Here is a 20,935-nt window from a genome sequence, read left to right on the forward strand (position 1 = left end):
CTTGCAACATAAACTATGTTGGTATCATCAACAACTTTCCTAAGATACGCCTTAACTGATTGGCCATTTGTATCCATTCTCATGCAACCCTATTCGAAACATCAATCCATTTTAAACCCTTTACCACAACCCAGGCAGATTTTAAACCGAGCTCCTAATCTCTGATAGGAGCTTTGACAAAAATGCAGATATTCATGAAAAGCCTAGGTGGATAGGGCATGAGTGAGGGCCTGTGTCAAATTTGGAGACTTACCTTGCTGTGTTTAGTGAGCAGCAGTAATTTAAGTACAAAATTCCCGGGATTAATTCATCGATCGAGATCTCCTACCAACTTGAAGTGCTCTTACTGTTGTCGTTGGATGGCTTGCCGAGCTGGTTCATTGTTCTGTAAACATTTCATTACCTTGCTGGGTAATGTCATCAGTTCAGCCTCCGATGAAGCATTGGTGTGTTTTCCTGCCTGGTTTTTAAACTCTGGTGCCCATTGAGCTGGGTTACCTCACTTCCGCTTTTTTCTTTGTATTGGAAAGTATGTGTTTAATGATGGGTTTCTTAGAGGAGTACCAGGTTTCTAGGAATTTCTGTGCTTTGCCTCTGCTTTGCTTGTCCCAGGATCCTCGTGTTGTCCCAATCAAATTGGTGGTTCTCCTTATCCATGTGGATGGAGATTAGTGAGTATTAGTGTGTCGTTTGGTTGCCAATTGATGTTCGCATACCCTTGTGGCTAGTTTCCTTCCTGTTTGTCCAATGTAGTGTTTGTTGCACAACATCCACAACCTGAGCTACAAATCTACTCTAAAAACCTGCTCTTATTGTTCTATGTTTCTCTATTTCCATTTTCTCTACTCCCTGTTAGGACACTCCCTCATAAATGTCAGCCTGAGTGGCCCGTTATGTCGAGGGTGAACTTTATACCCATCTTTACAAATGTTTGGAATGATTGTCTTTCTCAAACTACTGGGCACTGTGTGCAACAAAGTTCCTAATAATGTTTGTCATATGTGACCAAAGTCTTTCAGGATTGTTTGGCTGTGTGTCTTGTCGGATTCTTTCTGCTAACTAAGAAGCCATGGCATCCTCATTCTGATTTGCCATTTAATTAAGTGTATTGAAATAGCATATATAAAATATCTCATAAGAACTTAACTATATACACTAAATAGTAAGGTCCTGGGGAGTGTTGTTGGGGACCTTGGAGTGCAGGTTGATAGTTCCTTGTAAGTGGAGTCACAGGTAGACGGGGTAATGAAGAAGGTGTTTGATATGCTTACCTTTAATGGTCAGTGCATTGAGTATGGGAGTTGGGAGGTCATGTTGTGGCTGTATAGGACGTTGGTTCGGCCAATTTTGGAATATAGTGTGCACTTCTAGTCTCCCTGCTATAGGAAGGATGAGAAAATTGAAAGTGTTCAGAAAAGATTTACAAGGATGTTGTCAGGACTGGAGAGTTTGAGCTATAGGGAGAGGCTGAATAGGCTGGGGCTGTTTTCCTGGACTGTCAGAAGCCGAGGAGTGACCTGATAAAGGTTTATAAAGTCATGAGAGGCGTGGATAGGGTGAATAGTCAAAGTCTTTTCCCCAGGGTTGGGGAATCCAAAACTAGTGGGCATATGTATAAGGTGAGACGGGTAAGATTTAAAGGGAACCTAAGGGTTAACATTTTCATACAGGGTGTGGTGCGTGTATGGAACGGGATGTCAGAGGAAGTGGTGGAGGCTGGTACAATGACAACATTTAAAAGGCATCTGGGCAGGTGTATGAATAGGAAGGATTTCGAGTGGGGTTAGATTAATTTAGGATATGTGGTTGGCATGGACAAGTTGGGCCAAAGGGTCTGTTTCTGTGCTGTACAGCTCTGTGACTCTTTGACTCTAGCATAAGAGCAAGAGTTGGCATTCACCTCCTCGGACCTGCTCTGCCATTTGAAATGATCATGGCCGATCATATCTGGGCCCCAACGTCACTCTCCTGCTGGCCTAATTAACCCTTCAACCCATTACTCATTCAAAATCTGTCTATCTCCTTTTTAAATGGACCAGCTTCCATTGCATTCTTCCTCTCACCTATCCCCTCCTCCCACCTCAAGCTGTACCTCCATTTCATACCTACTAACCTAATCCTGCCCCCTTGACTTGTCTGTCCTCCCCAGACCGACCTATCCCCTCCCGACCTCCCCACCTATACTCACTTCTACAGGCTCCATCCCCGCCCCTTTAACTTGTCTGTCTCCTCTCCACCTATCTTCTCCTCTACCCATCTTCAATCAGCCTCCCCCACTCTCCCTATTTCTTTCAGACCCCTCTACCCCTCCCCCTTTTCTGATGAAGGGTTGAGGCCCGAAACGTCAGCTTTTGTGCTCCTGAGATGCTGCTTGGCCTGCTGTGTTCATCCAGCTCCACACTTTGTTATCTCAGCTTCCATTGCACTCTGGGGTAGTGAATTTCACAGAGTTACGATGGTTTGAAAGAAGTAGTTTCTCTTCATCTCTTTTCAACCTTTTAGACCTTATCCTAAAGCAATGACCTCTCATTCTTACTGATGTTAAGTCCATTGTTTTTCAATCTCATTTTATCAATTCTTCTTTTGAATAAATGTATTATTCCTCTTGATGTAGTGACATAAACCATTCCTTTTTGTGTCGAAACCCCTCATAACTGCTGATCGTAAGAATTAAATGGATTTGTGCTTTATAAGCTTGACTTGGTTCTAGGGTTGGTGGAATCCCTATTAATGCTGTTGTAGGTATGCAATCTTGGGCCTGTTGACATTTTGTCAACGCTCAGATACTTAGTAAAGCTGAGGTTGATGTTAAGCAAATGTCAGAAGGAACAAATATAACCCAGCGAAACCATACTCCTTTTTCATTAACACACATTTACCAAAAGAAAACAGAACTTTAGATACAGGGGGATCCATTGACTGTGGTGACAGGTTAACGTGTGATTTCAATTGGAGGGGAACTAAATAGAAATTTAAAAACAAGGTAAACCCAATCAATGTCCATGACGGGGAATGATAAATGGTGAAACAGATATTTCTTATTAGCTGGATCCTGAAGGTCGCAATGTTGTGAACCTGTGTTTGTCATATCTGAGTGTTCGATGTGTAGGTTGATAATAGTCAAGGCATGATATTAGCTTTGGATGAAATCAGATTTCAGTTTTAAAAAGTCACATTTCATTTTCAGAATATTTTTGACTTCCACAAAATAAAACAGTATGATTGTACATTTATAATGGGATCCAGGCCTTTTTTTTATGTCACACAGCGTTTAGAACAGACCGAGCATAATCAGAGGTAGACTTTATGACACAGCTACATTAACATTAAACAGCTAATTATGGCATAATTGGCTTATTGAGAGAGAATGACCCAGGGCATAGTTTGCTTAGCAACAGCAAATGGCCTATTTCAATAACATTGGCTTACCTACTCTTGCCCTAGACCAGTTATTTACATTTGTACAGAATTATTTCCTGTCCCCTTGCCTTAATCTCCTTCAATTTTGGCATTTCCTGTTCTTCCTGCTTCCTTTAAGCCATCAAAAGAGGGAAGGTGAGGCTACTCTTTTCTCCCCCATCTGCAGCACCATCCCCAATTATGTGTTAGCTCAACAGGGTAAGATGGCAATGTGGTAGGGTGTCCCTCAATCCCGCTTCCCTTCCATCGTAAAGTGCTTTGTTTCTTCCAAGGCATCTCACATGGCTGTCCAGTCCAGGACTGAGGAGACACTAATGGACTCGAGACTTGGCTACTGTTACCACTCAAAAGCTCCCAGTGCAGAGGTATGAAGCAAGCATCTTAGCCCTCCTCATTACCACATAGCACATCCAAAATGGTCATACGATGAAAAATACACACAGGTTACTCAATTAACAGGGCAATAAAATTGGATAATCAAACAGCTGAAGAACCATCACTCGAAGACCAGTCTGGAGTTCAACACTATACATGTCCTGGCTTTGACAAGTATGCAATGAGAGCCACAATGACTCCCACATACACTCCTGTCCCAATGGTGATTGAGAGTGCTGCTAGGAATAGGGCTCTTCGCGAAGCTGAGGTCGCACGCTGATAGTCTCCTTTTGCAATAGCCTTGCTTGTCTGAAAAATAAGAAGTCATTTATTAGCACCAAAATTATTCATTCTTATAGTGAAGATTTTAACCCACCCTTGTCAGTAGTGGCTGATTGTGTGTTAATCAGCCAATATGAAATAGAATGATGAAATCCTGTTAAACATGGCTAATGACATCTCACATAATCTTTGGCATAAACAATCAATCACAATGTCACTTATGGATCACTCCAGTTCGCACAGCCGCCAACACAGTCACATCAATCTCACGCTGGCAGTAACCTAGTTCACCAGTAGTCATATCTCATCTCTGACAGGGCCTGATGTTGGCCTAATTCCACCAATTACAGTTTCAGAACCATCTCCTCCCATCATTCCCCACTCCGATCCCAGTGACAGGAAATCACCCCATCACTGTGTACTCTGAATCCAAATAGCATCACTTGACACACATCCAAGACTGGTGTAGGGAACTTCCAGCTTTTGGGGGTGCCTTGTCAGGGCTGAATAGATGGAGATTGAAAAAATATTCAGGCATAATATAACCTAATGATTCGAACATCCAACATCACACACTATTTGGTAACTGCTAAATTCTAACTATGAGGTATTTTTAAGGAAGCAGTTCTACGGCCTAGTTTTTATTGGACTCAGCCTCCCTGCACATGTAAAGCCATTCAGGTCAATGTTAACCACCTTCATTGGTGCCTATTAGAGTACTTCTGCTGCACAAAAGCAGCAAAATCCCTTGGAACCCAGGAGAAGGTTTGGCATCATTTAGTTTTGGGATATGGATGGTCCATAGAATCTATGCTAAGAAAGTCTTTGGAGTTGCTTCTGTTCTGCTGTTGTAACTTTTTACAGAACCTGGAGAGAAGCTTTCACCAGGGTACAGTTTCTTCTGGCCTAGAGTCCTACTGGAGCAAGTACAGTACTGATCACCTTCTAATTTTGCAATACAATCATTGACATCACCTTATCCACCAATGAAATGAAAGTAAACTGGAACTTGGAACAGAGTCTATTTTACAGCAAGCAGAGTTGACTTAAACACTTTACACATCACAGAACGTTAGGTCTATAGGAACCACAGCAAACATTGTTCATGACTGGAACTACAGCACAACCTCCCAATAAAGGTAAGATTAACTCAGTATTAGTTATTTGCACAAATCAATCTAGTCATCTCATTCATCCTCATTCTGGTCAGGACTGTGTGTCCAATGTTTTCGATGATTTCAAAAATTTTTATTGCTCATATTGTCAGTGGCAGAGATATTCTTCTCAACTTTTAAACTTTAAAGACAATTATTAATTGTTTAATTTGCAAATCACAAAGGAAAGATGCCAGCAGTAAATTGGAGATTGATTTAATAACACATTTCCCTTATAAAGCATTGACAAGGCATTCTAATGTGACATGTGAGGACAGTGTCCTTTATTTTGTGCATTTTATAAAAACTGTGGACAGAAATTAGACAGAGCCACTTTATAATCAGTGTTTGAAAGGCTTGCTGTATGTTTTGAAAGCAGGCAACATTGTAGACATCTTCTGAGCAACTGTGAGATCAAGCAATAATTGAGGTTAGACTTGCAGATGATTAAGAGACAAAAGAGTATAATAGACCCAGCTTTTGCTGGCAATGAAATGCTAATTGGTCTATGGGCTAGTGACCAGTTAACAATGACAGAGACCTTGTTTTCTGCAAATAGCTGTGATTGGATCTCAGGTCACAGAACAGCCTGCAGCTAGGAGTAAGTTGATGAGAAAGAGAGAGATGTTCAGTTCTTTCCTCAACTCGGGAGAGGCCACCCTGTTCTCTGCAGTCAAAACTTGCAGTAATATTTTAAAAAATCAGTTTATCTTTCTTGAACAGTTGTTGTAAACTCTTGACTTTTAACAAATTAGTCAGAAACTTGTCATTAGTAAACCAGCCACTTTGTGTTTCTTACCAACAAGTGGAAGCATCTAGAGAAAGACAACTGAAGCAACTTGCTGACCAGCAGAAGAGTCATAAAGATCACCTTAACAACTAAACCTAGGAACTATGTCCGCTGATTAGTCTCTGTGTGAGTGTGTGTGTGTGTGTTGGTGTGGTGCTACCTGTAGCTACAGTCCAATTGCTTATAATAAACAGCAATTCTTGTTTAGTACAAAAACCTGATCCATGATTTGCAATGATGCAGCAATAGTGGAGGATACTTTCCAGTGCACTTTCGATGATTCAGTTTACATTGAAAACAACATGGCTATTTCCTGTTTATCATGTAGCAGCAAAATGAAGACTTTTAAGAAGATCTTGAAGATCTTCAAGAAGGCAGCGAGTGGTAGTAGAAGGAAAATATTCTGCCTGGAAGTCAGTGGTGAGTGGTGTTCCACAGGGCTCTGTCCTTGGGCCTCTACTGTTTGTAATTTTTATTAATGACTTGGATAAGGGGATTGAAGGATGGGTCAGCAAGTTTGCAGATGACACAAAGGTCGGAGGTGTCGTTGACAGTATAGAGGGCTGTTGTAGGCTGCAGCGGGACATTGACAGGATGCAGAGATGGGCTGAGAGGTGGCAGATGGAGTTCAACCTGGATAAATGCGAGGTGATGCATTTTGGAAGGTCGAATTTGAAAGCCGAGTACAGGATTAAGGATAGGATTCTTGGCAGTGTGGAGGAACAGAGGGATCTTGTTGTGCAGATACATAGATCCCTTAAAATGGCCACCCAAGTGGACAGGGTTGTTAAGAAAGCATATGGTGTTTTGGCTTTCATTAGCAGGGGGATTGAGTTGAAGAGTCGTGAGATCTTGTTGCAGCTCTATAAAACTTTGGTTAGACCGCACTTGGAATACTGCGTCCAGTTCTGGTTGCCCTATTATAGGAAAGATGTGGATGCTTTGGAGAGGGTTCAGAGGAGGTTTACCAGGATGCTGCCTGGACTGGAGGGCTTATCTTATGAAGAGAGGTTGACTGAGCTCAGACTCTTTTCATTGGATAAAAGGAGGAGGAGAGGGGACCTAATTGAGGTATACAAGATAATGAGAGGCATAGATAGAGTTGATAGCCAGAGACTATTTCCCAGGGCAGAAATGGCTAACATGAGGGGTCATAGTTTTAAGCTAGTTGGAGGAAAGTATAGAGGGGATGTCAGAGGTGGGTTCTTTACATAGTGAGTTGTGAGAGCATGGAATGCGTTGCCAGCAGCAGTTATGGAAGCAAGGTCATTGGGGTCATTTAAGAGACTGCTGGACATGCATATGGTCACAGAAATTTGAGGGTGCATACATGAGGATCTATGGTCGGCACAACATCGTGGGCTGAAGGGCCTGTTCTGTGCTGTACTGTTCTATGTTCTATGTTCTATCACATGAATGTACATTTGTTAAGAAAGTTTGTTTACTCCGTTACAGAAGCAACCGGGACCATTATTGTATAATTGATTGGGCTTGTTAATGATTTCGCACCATCTGTCACAATGTGTTTACAATGTCTAACAACAATGAAGTCCATAATAGAGACCATCACATATTGAAATATGTTGAAATGGGCTCAACATGTTCTTTAGTCACATTGCAAATGACCTAATTTACAGAAACAAGGATTGGAGCAAATGGAATTCATTGGAAGAGGCTTGCTGAGTTGACTACTGAAGGAACCATACTATCTTCTTCCCCAAAGGTGACATGGAAATTTTAGGCAGTTATTATGACAACACACAACATGCACAAAAACCTAAAAATACAAAGTCAGAATTGACCAGAATTGTAGGACAGAAGTGAGCCCACCCTGATAGCAAAGTGTGAAGCTGGATGAATACAGCAGGTGTAGCAGCAGCCAAGCAGCATCTCAGGAGCACAAAAGCTGACGTTTCGGGCCTAGACCTTTCATCAGAGAGGGGGATGGGGAGAGGGAACTGAAATAAATAGGGAGAGAGGGGAAGGCGGACCGAAGATGGATAGAGGAGAAGATAGGTGGAGAGTAGAGTATAGGTGGGGAGGTAGGGAGGGGATAGATCAGTCCGGGGAGGACAGACAGGTCAAGGAGGTGGGATGAGGTTAGGAGGTAGGAAATGGAGCTGTGGTTTGAGGTGGGAGGAGGGGATAGGTGAGAGGAAGAAGAGGTTAGGGAGGCAGGGACGAGCTGGTTGGTTTTGGGATGCAGTGGGGGGAGGGGACGAGCTGGGCTGGTTTTGGGATGCAGTGGGGCAAGGAGAGATTTTGAAGCTTGTGAAGTCCACATTGATACCATCCCCTATTCCCAATTCCTTCGCCTCTGCCGCATCTGCTCCCAGGATGAGGCATTCCACTCCCGCACATCCCAGATGGCCGCGTTCTTCAAAGACCGCAACTTCCCCCCAGCAGTGGTCGAGAGCGCCCCAGACCATGTCTCCCGCATTTCCCGCAACACATCCCTCACAGCGTGCCCCCGCAATAACCACCCAAAGAGAATCTCCCTTGACCTCATACCACCCCACCAACCACCGGATACAACGTATCATCCTCCAACACTTCCGCCATCTACAATCCGACCCCACCACCCAAGACATTTTTCCATCCCCACCCTTGCCTGCCTTCCGGAGAGACCACTCTCTCCGTGACTCCCTTGTCCGCTACACATTCCCCTGCAACCCCACCACACCCGGCACCTTCCCCTGCAACCGCAGGAAGTGCTACACTTGCCCCCACACCTCCTCCCTCACCCCCATCCCAGGCCCCAAGAAGACTTTCCATATTAAGCAGATGTTCACCTGCACATCTGCCAATGTGGTATACTGTATCCACTGTACCCAGTGTGGCTTCCTCTACATTGGGGAAACCAAGTGGAGGCTTGGGGACCGCTTTGCAGAACATCTCTGCTCGGTTCGCAACAAACAACTACACCTCCCAGTCGCGAACCATTTTAACTCCCCCTCCCATTCTTTAGATGACATGTCCATCATGGGCCTCCTGCAGTGCCACAATGATGCCACCCGAAGGTTGCAGGAACAGCAACTCATATTCCGCTTGGGAACCCTGCAGCCTAATGGTATCAATGTGGGCTTCACAAGCTTCAAAATCTCCCCTCACACTACTCATAACACACCAGACAATTCAAATTCCAAGTGGAGTAGAAAATATTGCTTCATCAGAGGCCTCACTGACAATGTCACCATGCTGGATGATGAAACATCTGAACGAGAACAAGCCAGCTCAGCGAGCAAGTCAACAACCTCACCCACAATGCGAACTACAGATCTTTGCTAAATCTTCAAACCCTGAAGAAAAGATAGATGGCTTAAACTCATCCACCAGTCACTGCTATTGTCGATGGTTAATAAAGATGCATACTAACAGCTGGGGTTGATGGTTCTCTAGATATTACCTACTATCCTGATCAGAGATAATGGGAACTGCAGATGCTGGAGAATTCGAGATAACAAAGAGTAGAGCTGGATGAACACAGCAGGCCAAGCAGCCTAAGATGCTGCTTGCCCTGCTGTGTTCCTCCAGCTCCACACTTCGTTACTTACTATCCTGATCTCTGTGGAGTACCTCATTGCATGGCATGGCTGAGACTATTAGGTTTCAGACCATTACTGTTCACATCCAGCCAAATACTGCTGTACTTTGATGTTCTAACGTGTTCAGTGGATTCCTATAGTAACAGTCATGTTTAAGGGATATTTCATGAATAAAACAGGCAATGTCATTTTACAAAGCGTGTGACTGGACTTAAAGAAGTGACATAAAATGTTGTAAGGATGGCTGTGAAAAAGCATGTGATTTTTGGTATTTGGACTATTGACAGCATTAAGTCTCCTGCGAATACCTAATTAAACATGGATGTAAGTGAGGTCCATTGTGAAATTCACAAGATTCAGTTGTTTTGGGATGGGCTGAGACAAAGCGATGGTGGAATTTTTGGAACGTTTATCACCATATTTTATGCTGGCCAAAGAGAAAAATGAAATTCTGTGGCTGTTATGAACATTCTATTGTGTTACAAGGGCCTCCCCACATCAAAACTAGGCTGGGGGAGACTTAGAAAGGCTAACCAACCACACAGAATGTGGAATCAACATGAACACAACCTCGTACTTGTAAAATAACCTGTGAAAATCTACATGGTGGGACAACCCTGTTTTTTGGCTCTTCTAAAGTTCAGCAGTTTGTAGTTAGCTCCAACAGAGCCATCAGTTGACAGCCAGCCTGAGAACCAGAAAGGGAAATGGGCTGCGAGCCATCAAGCAGCAAAAGCACTTGATCTGTTCCAATTTCAAAGTTCACCTGGGAAAGAAACTCACTGATATTTCACCACAAGAAACCTCACAATCTGCTGTGAACCTCTCACTACACAAGATCTTCATTTTAACCTGAAAACATTGAAGCCATTCATGAAACCACAGATGCTATCACATGGGAGATCATGGATTCCTGAGTTCTGTGCCAATGCACTGTCATTTTCTGTTTCTAAGCTTTGTTGTGAGGCTGAGAACGTGCAATTGTGTTAAGTTGGGATGAGAGCTTGGGAATAAATAAACTGCTTCATTTTATGAACTCACCAAAGCTTGCTGCTGACTTACTGAATTGGAATATACGCTCCAAGGGCACAACAAAACACAACTGTTTCCATACAAAACCTACTGATTATGGGCAGTAACACAACACACTCGTTCTTGTCTATGACAGGTACGTAGGAACATAGGAATAGGAGTATGCTGTTCAGCCCCTCCATCCTATTCTGTTGCTCAGTGAGATCATGGCTGATCTATGGCCAGCCTCCAGATTCATACTTCCAGTCCATATCCCTTAATCCCCTTGCTTAACAATAAATAATCACCTTCAGATTTAAAATGTCCAAAATCCACTTTTGAGGAAGACAGTTCCAAACATCTATGGCCCTTTATGTGTAGAAGTGTTTCCTAACATCTCTCCTGAATGATCTGGTCCTAATTTTTAGACTATGCCTCTGAATTCTGGAATCCCCAACAACTGGAACTAGTTTATCTTTATTTGCTCTATCTGTTCCTGTTAATATCTTGAAGATCATAAATTCTAGGGAAAACAGGCCTACTTTGTATCGTATCTCCTCACAACACTCGAGGTCCAGGTGTCATTCCTGTATACCTACCTCCAAGGCCAATATGCCCTTCCTAAAGTACAATGCCCAGATCCGCTCAGAGTACTCCAAGTGGGGTCTAATCAGGGTTTGAATTCTGTGCTTCATTCTTCCAATTGACTGGAAGCATGTTTTGGATTTAACTGTTCAATCCTGACACTGTTGGACAAAGCTCAGAAATATTCTCCATGCAAATACAAATGATTGACAAAAACAGAAGAGAATGAACATTCTTCAGACAGTCTGTCTCTCTGCTGAGGATAGATTTGAGAAAGTTGCTGTGATGTTGAAAGATACCACCTGAACGTTGGATGATTGAAAAATGGTAGGTTAAATTCCCAGTGCGGACTGCACACTGGGGGCCTCCTTATCATAAGATTATCACCGTAGGTTTTCACCAGGAATCCAAGAGCATATATTGGAAAATCGCAACAGCCTGTGATAGATCTTGTGAAGTGTGAAGATGGGAAGTTGCCAGGTCAATATGTCAACAGGAGGAATATTAGTTTTCTCAAAAAGCATTACTCATGAGCAAGAGATGAAGAGTCTCTCCATCCAACTCATGCCTGACTTTAGGATTCAACTCCACTTTCCTGCCCTCTCCCCATATTTCTTGATTTCCTGAGAGACCAAATAATATCTCTCCCATTTTAAATGTATTCAAGAATGGAAAATCCACAATGTTCTGAGGTATGGAATTCTGCAGAGCCATGAGATTTTTAGTGAATAAATTTATCTTCATCTCGGTCCTAACTGATCAGACCGGGAATTTAGATTGCTCAGCTAGGGGTAATAATCTCTCTGTGCCCACCCTGTAAAGCCCCTTCTGAATCATACACGTTTCAATGTGAACAACTCACCAAGGAATCTCGGTGCAACGTATGCGGCTTGTCATATTGGAGATAAGTCTCATATTCTAGTAATCGCTGTAACAGCTCCTACTCAAGGATGGGGTACAATAAATGGCTCAGTTTTGAAAAGTGCTGACAAATAGAGATGTCACATAGCTGCTAATCCTTAAACATGGGATAGCAAGTTAATAAGGTGATTGAGGATGCTAAAGGAAGCAGGGAAGCACATTGTCAACACACTAACTGAAATCTTTCAGAATTCTCTAGATACAGGAAATCATCTCTCTGGATTGGAAAATTGCATGTTACTCATGTTTTAAGAAGTGGGAAAGAGGAAAACCAGACTGTAACACTGGTGTGGTATTACAGGCCAGTTAACTTAACACATGTGGTGGGGACATGGTTGGAGTTTATAATCAAGGATGGGGTAACTGAACACTTTGAAAAAGCAGCGGCCCAATATCCACTCTTGCCTCTCTCTTATCTCTTAGATATCGAATAAAGACTCATGCAAAACTCTTCTATATTACTTGCCAGCTTCCTCGCATATTTCTTTTTCTCAGCCCATTATCAGTGTTACATCAACAATTCATACAAGTTGCAATTCAAATAAACCTCATTAAGAGTCAGTTTCAGGTATCGTTCACCTAATCCATAATATAAGTAGTTGCTCTGTTGCCTTCTATGGCTCAGTACAATTCACACTATAACAGCCAGGAGATATGCAAGTGCGCAAATGACCTCTTTATTTTATCAACCTTATAACAGTGATATTGGCTGAGAAATAGACCATAAATTTTAATTCATTGAGATTGCTTTTTAGACTATTAAACTGTGTCATCTTGGGTCAGTAATTATGAATTCCTATCTCTGCACCCAGCAGTAATGTATTTCGGCGTGTTCTTCTAGCTGATGTTAGTGCTACACAGAGGGAGTACAGCTGGAGGTTTGGTCATTTCGGTCATCTTTGGACACAAGATGCACTGATTTCAGGCAGCCTTGGAATCTTCTGAAAAATGTTGCCTGCCACTCAATATTGCCCATTAGCAGATCAATGTCCTTGCTGGATTGTAAGAATGTTGCCAGCACACAGTGGGATTTGATTCAAATAACAATCATTAAATACGAAGCTAACTATGATCAGAGGCATTGGAAGAGCTTTCAATTCTGTAAGAGTTTCAGGAAATTCCATAAAAATATGGTTTTTATGGTCCACAACATACTTTTGCAAAGTGTGGTAACTGTGAAAAAGTGGCAGTGCATTTTTACACAGTATGATCCCAGATGGCCATATTTGTTTTAGTCATTCGTGGGTCAAGGGCATTGCTGGCTGGGCCAGTATTTACTGCCCAGAGGGCAGTTAAGAGTCAACCCATTGCTGTGGGACTGGAGTAATATGTAGACCAGACCAGGTAAGGATGGCAGTTTCCTTCCCTAAAGGGCATTAATGAATCACATGGGTTTCTTCATCAATCAACAATGGTTTAACGTTCATCTTCAGACCTTAATTCCAGATTATTTGTTATTGAATTAATACATCTGCCATGGCGGGATTTGAACCTGGGTTCCCAGAACATTATCCGGGTCTCTGGATTAACAGTCCAGCAATAATACCACTTGGCCATCACCTCCTCATAATCTTCTACCTGCCCCATGGTCTATATCCCTCCATTCCTTGCTTATTCATTCGCTTGTACAAATGTCCCTTAAATGCCCCTATCATATCTGCATGCCCCTATTGCATTCCAACACATAGGTAGAATAGGTAAGTTGGGAAGAGGGCAAAAGAATATCAGTACCTTGAATCAGTGAACACAGATCTGCCAAACAGAACGGAAAGAACACAATTATGCCCATTTTGGCAGGAAGAGTAATGAAGAAGTATATCATCTAAATGGTGAGAGATTTCAGAACTCTGAGATTGCAGAAGGACCTGGGTATCCGCATTCATGAATTGCAAATAAATGCAATGCAGGAACAGCAGGTGATCAGGAAAGCTCATAGAATATTTATTAATGTTTACTGTGGGGAGAATTGAATACAATAGACAGGAGCTTAAGTTTCAATTATACAGGGCACAACCTATGGAATTTGCATCTGGAGTAGTGGAGCATCGGACATCTTATTTATGGAAGGATATAAATCTGGTTGAAGCATTTCATGAAAGGTTATTAAATCGTGACCTGGAATATCTGGGTTGTCTTATGGCTGAGCAAGTATGATGTGCCTGTTGGAGTTTGGAAGGGTGAGAAGTTTAAAGATCTGTAGCCTGGGTTGTGGGTGAGGTTGCTGACTTGCTCTCTGAGCTGGCTTGTTCTCGTTCAGACATTTCAACACCATGCTAGGTGGCATCGTGATGTTACCTAGTATGGTAATGAAACGTCTGAACGAGGACAAGCCAGCTCAGTGAGCAAGTCAGTAACCTCAGAGTGAGAGGTGAATTAATTGAGGGATACAAAATCCTAGGTGGACTTGAAGGGTGGAAACAATGTGACGTCCTGAGGGCGATCCTGCCACTAAGGGTCACTGTTTCAAAATAAAGCATTAGCCTTGTGTTGTGCGTCTTTGGGACTTTCCTTCTGATTGAATAGAGCTTTTGAATATTTGAAGGGAGAGGCGGACACAATCTTGAAAAACAATTGGTAAAAGATTAATTGAGGAGCAGGAATGTGGAGCAATCAGATCAGATGTGATCTTTGTGAGTAGTGAAACGGGGTCAAGCAGCTGGGTGGCTTAGTCCTGCTCCACATTAATATGTCTGTACATGTGTTCACAAGTGGGTATAGTGGCAGGTGGGTAAGGTGGCATGTGGTTAGGATGGATGAGATGGCTGAAGTTGATGGACGAGTGTACGGGTTATCATTTTAAGGGAGGGTCCCATCAGCAGGTTGGGTTTGGAGTTGCAGTTGGATAATGGGGGGACAGTCAGATTCATTCAGAGAGAGGATAGTTTGGCTGAGCAGCCAATCAGTTTGACATGGCAATTGGGCATTGAAGAGCATAGAACGGGGACGGGCATTGTCAAACCTGGTTGAGTTGTGTGTACTTGGGTCAGATCTAACAATGGGATAGTTAGACCATGAGGCCATAAGACATAGGAGTGGAAGTAACGTCATTCAGCCCATCAAGTCCACTCCGCCATTTAAATCATGGCTGATGGGCATTTCAACTCCACTTCCAAGCACTCTCCCTGTAGCCCTTGATTCTGTGTGAGATCAAGAATTTGCCGATCTCTGCCTTGAAGGCATCTAACGTCCCGGGGTAGTTGGGAGAGAGGGATTGATGGAAGGTGGGGGAACTAGTAAGGTCAGTTTTTTTCTCTTCATTCATTAACAGGATGACGGCATCACTGACCAGGCAGCATTTATTGCCCATCCCTAATTGCCAATAGGGCAGTTCAGAGTCAACCACATTGCTGTGGGTCTGCAGTCACATGTAGGCCAGACCAGGTAAGGATGGTTTCCTTCCCTAAAGGACATTAGTGAACCAGATGGGTTTTTCTGACAATTGTCAATGGGTTCATGGTCATCATTAGATTCTTAATTCCAGATATTTCACTGAATTCAAATTCCATCATCTGTCACAACAGGGTTCAAATCCAGGTCCCCAGAGCATTATCTGGAGCTCTGGATTAAAAGCCTAGTGATAATACCTCTAGGCCATCACCTCCCCTTGGGGAATGGTCAAGAGGTTGAGGAGATGTAGTTGAGGACTCAGGGAGGTTAGTCCAGGGAAATGAGAGGGATCAGGGTGGTGTCAGTTTATGTGATGACTCTGTTGGGGACTGTGGAGGGCGGGGGATGTGAGGACGTGGCCTGCTGGTGGGGATGGGAGAGGCTAATTGTGCCATTATCCAGGATTTATACTAATCTTTTTTGGATCTAACATCTGAGGGTAACTATCTGGGCAAATACTTTAAAACTGTACAAATTCTCTGACTCTCACTCAGAATCGAAGCCTTTAACAGAGATTTCAGGGTAGAGGGGGAATTGTGGGTCAGAAGCTCAAGCTTCCCAGGCAATTCCATGAATGGCAACAAATCAACACTTTTGTGGCAAATCATGGGTCACACTTTGCCATGACCATGTTCCGAACCCTGCAGTAACATTATGGCCGTTTGCAACTTGTAATTCTAAAATGGGGCACAGTCGCTCAGCATTTATCATCACCAGGGACCTGGGTTCGATTCCAATCGTGGGCAACTGTCTGTGTGGAGTTTGCATGTTCTCCCCGTGTCTGCATGGATTTCATCTGGGTGCTCCAGTTTCCTCGCGCAGTCCAAAGATGTTTGGGTTAGCTGGATTGGCCATGGGAAATGAAGAGTTATGGGGTGAGCACCTGGGTCTGTGTTGGATCCTCCTCAAAGTGTTGGTGTAGACTCAATGGGCCGAACGGCCTCTTTCCGCAGTGTATGTATTCTGTGAGAAGAGAACTGATACAGTCAAAAATAGCTATGGATGAAAATTAAGCTGCTGCCTAGAGATAGCAAGCCCTGTGAAATGTCACACCTAAAGATGCAAAGGGAACTTCAAACAATTTCCAACCAAAATAAACAACCAGTTATGTCAAAACAGACTGTTTTTTTGTGGTTACAGTGATAATGAGGAGTTGACAAGTCATTGATTAACAACAGGCATCCCTGATGGATGATGTACCAAACTGCAGGCATCATTTATGCAGTTTCCCCCTAGAGAATGCATAAGGATAGGGGTTAAAAATGCCAGTTTCATCTCTAGTGGAGTGTGTTTGTGGGACTGAATGTTGTCATGTGAGCCAACAGGCTAAGGGACTGAAGTGCACTCGCCTGGGTTTAAGCAATAGCCTGCCCTGAAGCTGTCAGTCAAAGAACCGTCCCCGATTTCTTGTGCGTTGCTGGTAAATGAATTCTCTCATTCTGAGTACTAGACATCAGATCACTGGCAAAGCAGACAAAAGGAACAGAGCATTTAAAGTGCTTGAACACACCCTGAATGCACCTGGAATTTAGCTATGGGTTGAAAGGTATCGGCATAACAGAATCTCAAACAATCGCAAAAGGATCGCAATATTGATAACTCAATTAACAACACCGATGCTACCAGTAATCTCCACTGAAGTGGCTGCAATATTCTATTATCTACTCTTTAGGAATCATTCAGAGATCAACCTGCATTTTTAAAAAAATTTTTAACTTTTGAACTCATCTCTGATTTCTATCCTGTGTGTTGTGTCACTAATTCGTTGCTTTAGAAATGAATAAACTCTTTGTTGACTCAAGGAACGCTGGATAATGAGAACTTCTTAAAACATAATCCAATTCGGATTTAGGAGCAAGATATTCACAAGGGAAGTGATCAGTTTTTAAATTGACCTTGTAGTGAAATTTGAAGATTTTATAAACATAAGTTACAACAGGATTAAGGTGACATCTTACAAGCTAGTATTATAAGTCACACTTTAACAGGTGTGAACATTGAACACTCTAAATGTTCACATCAGCACAAATAATCTTGTACACATTAAAGTCTGTATCAGCCTTGATGGCAGATTATAGACAGCAACTGATAAAGACCCAGGAAGGAAGATTACTGTTTATGGTACAACATTGCAATAAAATCAATGCACGTGTATAAAGGTTGATGATTTTCTGTATGTATCAGACAAATGTGAGACAGACATAGGACCGGCTTTGGGCTGGATAGGACAGATGTGGAATGGATTTGGGACAGAGTATCTGACAGATTTTTCTTTAGCCAGTCTAGTTTTGAGGTTTTTTAAATAAGCACAAAGCTAACCTGCCCACACAAATCCTCCTGGGGTCTCTTTAAGGACCTTGTTACTGCCCTCCAAGTTGGTGAGTCAAAACAGCTCCTCCCTCCACACTCAGAGCCTTTGATGATTTTGAACGTCTGGTCTGGATAACAAATTGGGGAAGTTTGCCTAGGATCTGAACACTGCAATATCCACTTTCTGATGATCGGGACAGCAGAAGGTCTGGACTTAAGCAAACGGTTGATACTCAGAGCATCCAGCACAATTGCATCAGAGTGAGTTATCCCTTTGGAAATGCCTACATTCTTTGAACATATCCTTCTGCAAATTAGAACTAGAATTTGAAGGGTCTAGGCCTGAAACATCAGCTTTACTGCTCCTAAGATGCTGCTTGTCCTGCTGTGTTCATCCAGCTCCACACCTTGTTATTTCAGATTTCCCAGCATCTGTAGTTCCTATTATCTCTGATACTCTTCAACTACTTAGAACAATTGGTTCAATACAAAGCCTGAGCAAACATTTCTCAGAGAGAAATCAAACTGAGCTCCCACTAAATGTCAATAAATCTATTCTCTAGATTTCCAAAGTTAAGACGAGAGTTGAAGATTTTGCACTTCCTGGAATTCCTGATGGATTTACTTTGCACCAGTTCCTTCACTTTTTATTCTATTGTATAACCTCACAAGGAGAAGCTCCAGCAGCAGATGGCTTTGCTGCTGTACTCTGCAGTTGCTGATGTCATACTGAGATGAGAACCCTTGCACATCTCATCAGGTTAGGCCATAGAGTTAAAGGAACACTACCTCAATAAAAGATGCTTGAGAAAAATCCTTTCATTTGATGTAATGGACAGTGAAATAATGTGGGAATGGTGCTGATCAGACCTATGCCACTTGTCATGGTGCCTCAATGGTTAGCACATACACCTAACAGCACCAGGAACAGTGATTCGATTCCAGCCTCAGGTGACTATCTGCGTCGTGTTTGGATATCCTCTCCCCCTCACCTACCCTGTGGTGTCACTGGGTGTTCTGTTTTTCCTCCCACAGTCGAGACATGTGCAGGCTAGGTACCCAGCACATAGCACACAGCACACTGGCTGTGCTAAATTGCCCATAACTTCTGGGATGTGCAGGTTAGGTGGACTGGCCATGGTTACAGGGATAGGGGAGTGGGGTGGGGTGGGTCTAGGTGGGATGTTCTTCAGAGGGTTGGTGTGGACTTGATGGGCTGAATGGCTTTCTCCCACATTGTAAGGATTCTGTAATTCCTGATGTTGTGCTAGTGTTGGACTGGGGTAGACAAAGTCACACGTTACCAGATAATAGTCCAAAAGATTCATTTGAAATCAAGAGCTTTTGGAGCATTGCTGTGAAAGCTTGTGATTTCCAATCAAGCCATTGAATTACAACCTGGTGTTGTGTGATAATGGGAGCTGCAGATGCTGGAGAATCTGAGATAACAAAGTGTGAAGCTGGATGAACACAGCAGGCTGAGCAGCATCTGAGGAGCACAAAAGCTGATGTTTCGGGCCTCGACCCTTCATCAGAAAAGGGGGATGGGGAAATGGTTCTGAAATAAATAGAGAGAGAGGGGGAGGTGGTCCTCAGGGGATCTCTATCCATCTTCAGTCCGCCTCCCCCTCTCTTTCTATTTATTTCAGAACCCTCTCTCCATCCCCCTCTCTGATGAAGGGTCTAGGCCCGAAACGTCAGCCCTAAGATGCTGCTTGGCCTGCTGTGTTCATCCAGCTCCACACTTTGTTACCTGGTGTCATGTGACCACTTTTCCTATCAGTACTTGGCACCATCAATCACAACAAAAAAAGGTTCTATTCCCTAGCAACATTGCCACTTGCCTTTCCAAGCAGTCAAATGAACGGCAAGAAAAGTAACCGCGAAGTGAACATTTCGCCAAAAGCTCTGAGCATTTGCAAAGAATCTTCAGCCTCCAGCATCCTAATTCCTTTGACGTTTTAGTATCACCCTATAAATATATTAATGATTGCTGAAGATTCCCTTGCTGAGATGTTGCTGGGTATGGAAAGTTCGAGCTACAAAGTAAGGTCGGGCAGGCTGGGTCTTTATCGACCGCAGTGCACGAGGTTGAGGTGTGGACCTTATAGAAGTTTATAAAATCGTGAGGGTTATAGATAGGGTTAATGGCAGGTGTGTTTTCCCAAGGATGCGCGATTTCAAGACTAGGTGGCACATTTGTAAGGTGACAGGAGAAAGATTCAAAAAATCACACGGAGGGCAAATTTTTTACACAGAGAGTAGTTTGGGTGGGTTCAGAGGAAGTGGTGGATCTGGGTACAATTACAACATTTAAAAGACATTTGGATAAGCACTTGAATAGGAATGTTTAGAGGGAACTGGGCCAGGAGGGGGCAGGTGGGACCAGTTCAGTTTGGTATTATGGTCAGCATGGATCAGTTGGATTGAAGGGTCTGCGTCTGTGCGAGATGATTAAAAAACGTTAAAACGGTGGAAGAGAATGAATAAGTGAACAAAAGGGAAGAAAAGAAGAATGAAGATAAAGAAAGAAGGATAAGAAAATATAGGGACAGAACAGAATGTGTGAATGTAGCAATTTAAAAGAGAAAAGTACAGAAAGAAAATAAATGAAAGAAATGAAAAAAAAGTGATTGAAAAACGAGGAAGCGACAGGAAAGAAGTAAAGACTTTAAGGCAGCACAAGGAAATAAAGCCACAGAAAGGAAACAGAAAAATTAAGTGGAAGAAAGGAATGAGGAAGTGAGACAAACAAAAACTGAGGTCTTGCATGTTATAAGGTGTAGAGCAGGATGAACACAGCAGGCCAAGCAGCATCATAGGAGCAGGAAAACTGATATTTCAGGCCTAGATCCTTCATCAGAACCAGACCTGCAGCATTTCTGATGAAGGGTCTAGGCCCAAAATGTCAGCCTTCCTGCTCCTATGATGCTGCTTGGCCTGCTGTGTTCGACTAGCTCCACCCCTTTTTATCTCGGATTCTCCAGCATCTGCAGTTCCTATTATCTCTTGCATATTATACCACCTGCCCTGGGGACATCAGAAAGATTCGCAGTAATGAAGGGCTTTTGACATCTAGGTGTTCTCATGCAGTGAAGTTGGAAGGGAAACAGGTGAAATAAGTGAATAAAAATTAATTTACACTGACTGATCCT

At 42.9% G+C, this 20,935-nt stretch overlaps 1 protein-coding gene across 3 annotated transcripts in view; it reads right to left on the reverse strand.

Annotated features, from left to right (window-relative positions):
• Positions 1–3,175: 3,175 nt before the first annotated feature.
• The window catches only part of syndig1l (synapse differentiation inducing 1-like), a 148,180-nt gene continuing 130,420 nt past the window's right edge, over positions 3,176–20,935 (reverse strand). For all 3 annotated transcript variants that reach the window (XM_048537044.2, XM_048537045.2, XM_048537046.2), the window contains exon 4: positions 3,176–4,104. In XM_048537044.2, the coding sequence (XP_048393001.2) occupies positions 3,946–4,104 (159 nt within the window). In that variant the 3' untranslated portion in view covers positions 3,176–3,945. The remainder of the gene's footprint in view (positions 4,105–20,935) is intronic.

The sequence above is a fragment of the Stegostoma tigrinum genome, chromosome 10, assembly GCF_030684315.1.
Source record: "Stegostoma tigrinum isolate sSteTig4 chromosome 10, sSteTig4.hap1, whole genome shotgun sequence".
In the NCBI taxonomy this organism is placed as follows: domain Eukaryota; kingdom Metazoa; phylum Chordata; class Chondrichthyes; order Orectolobiformes; family Stegostomatidae; genus Stegostoma; species Stegostoma tigrinum.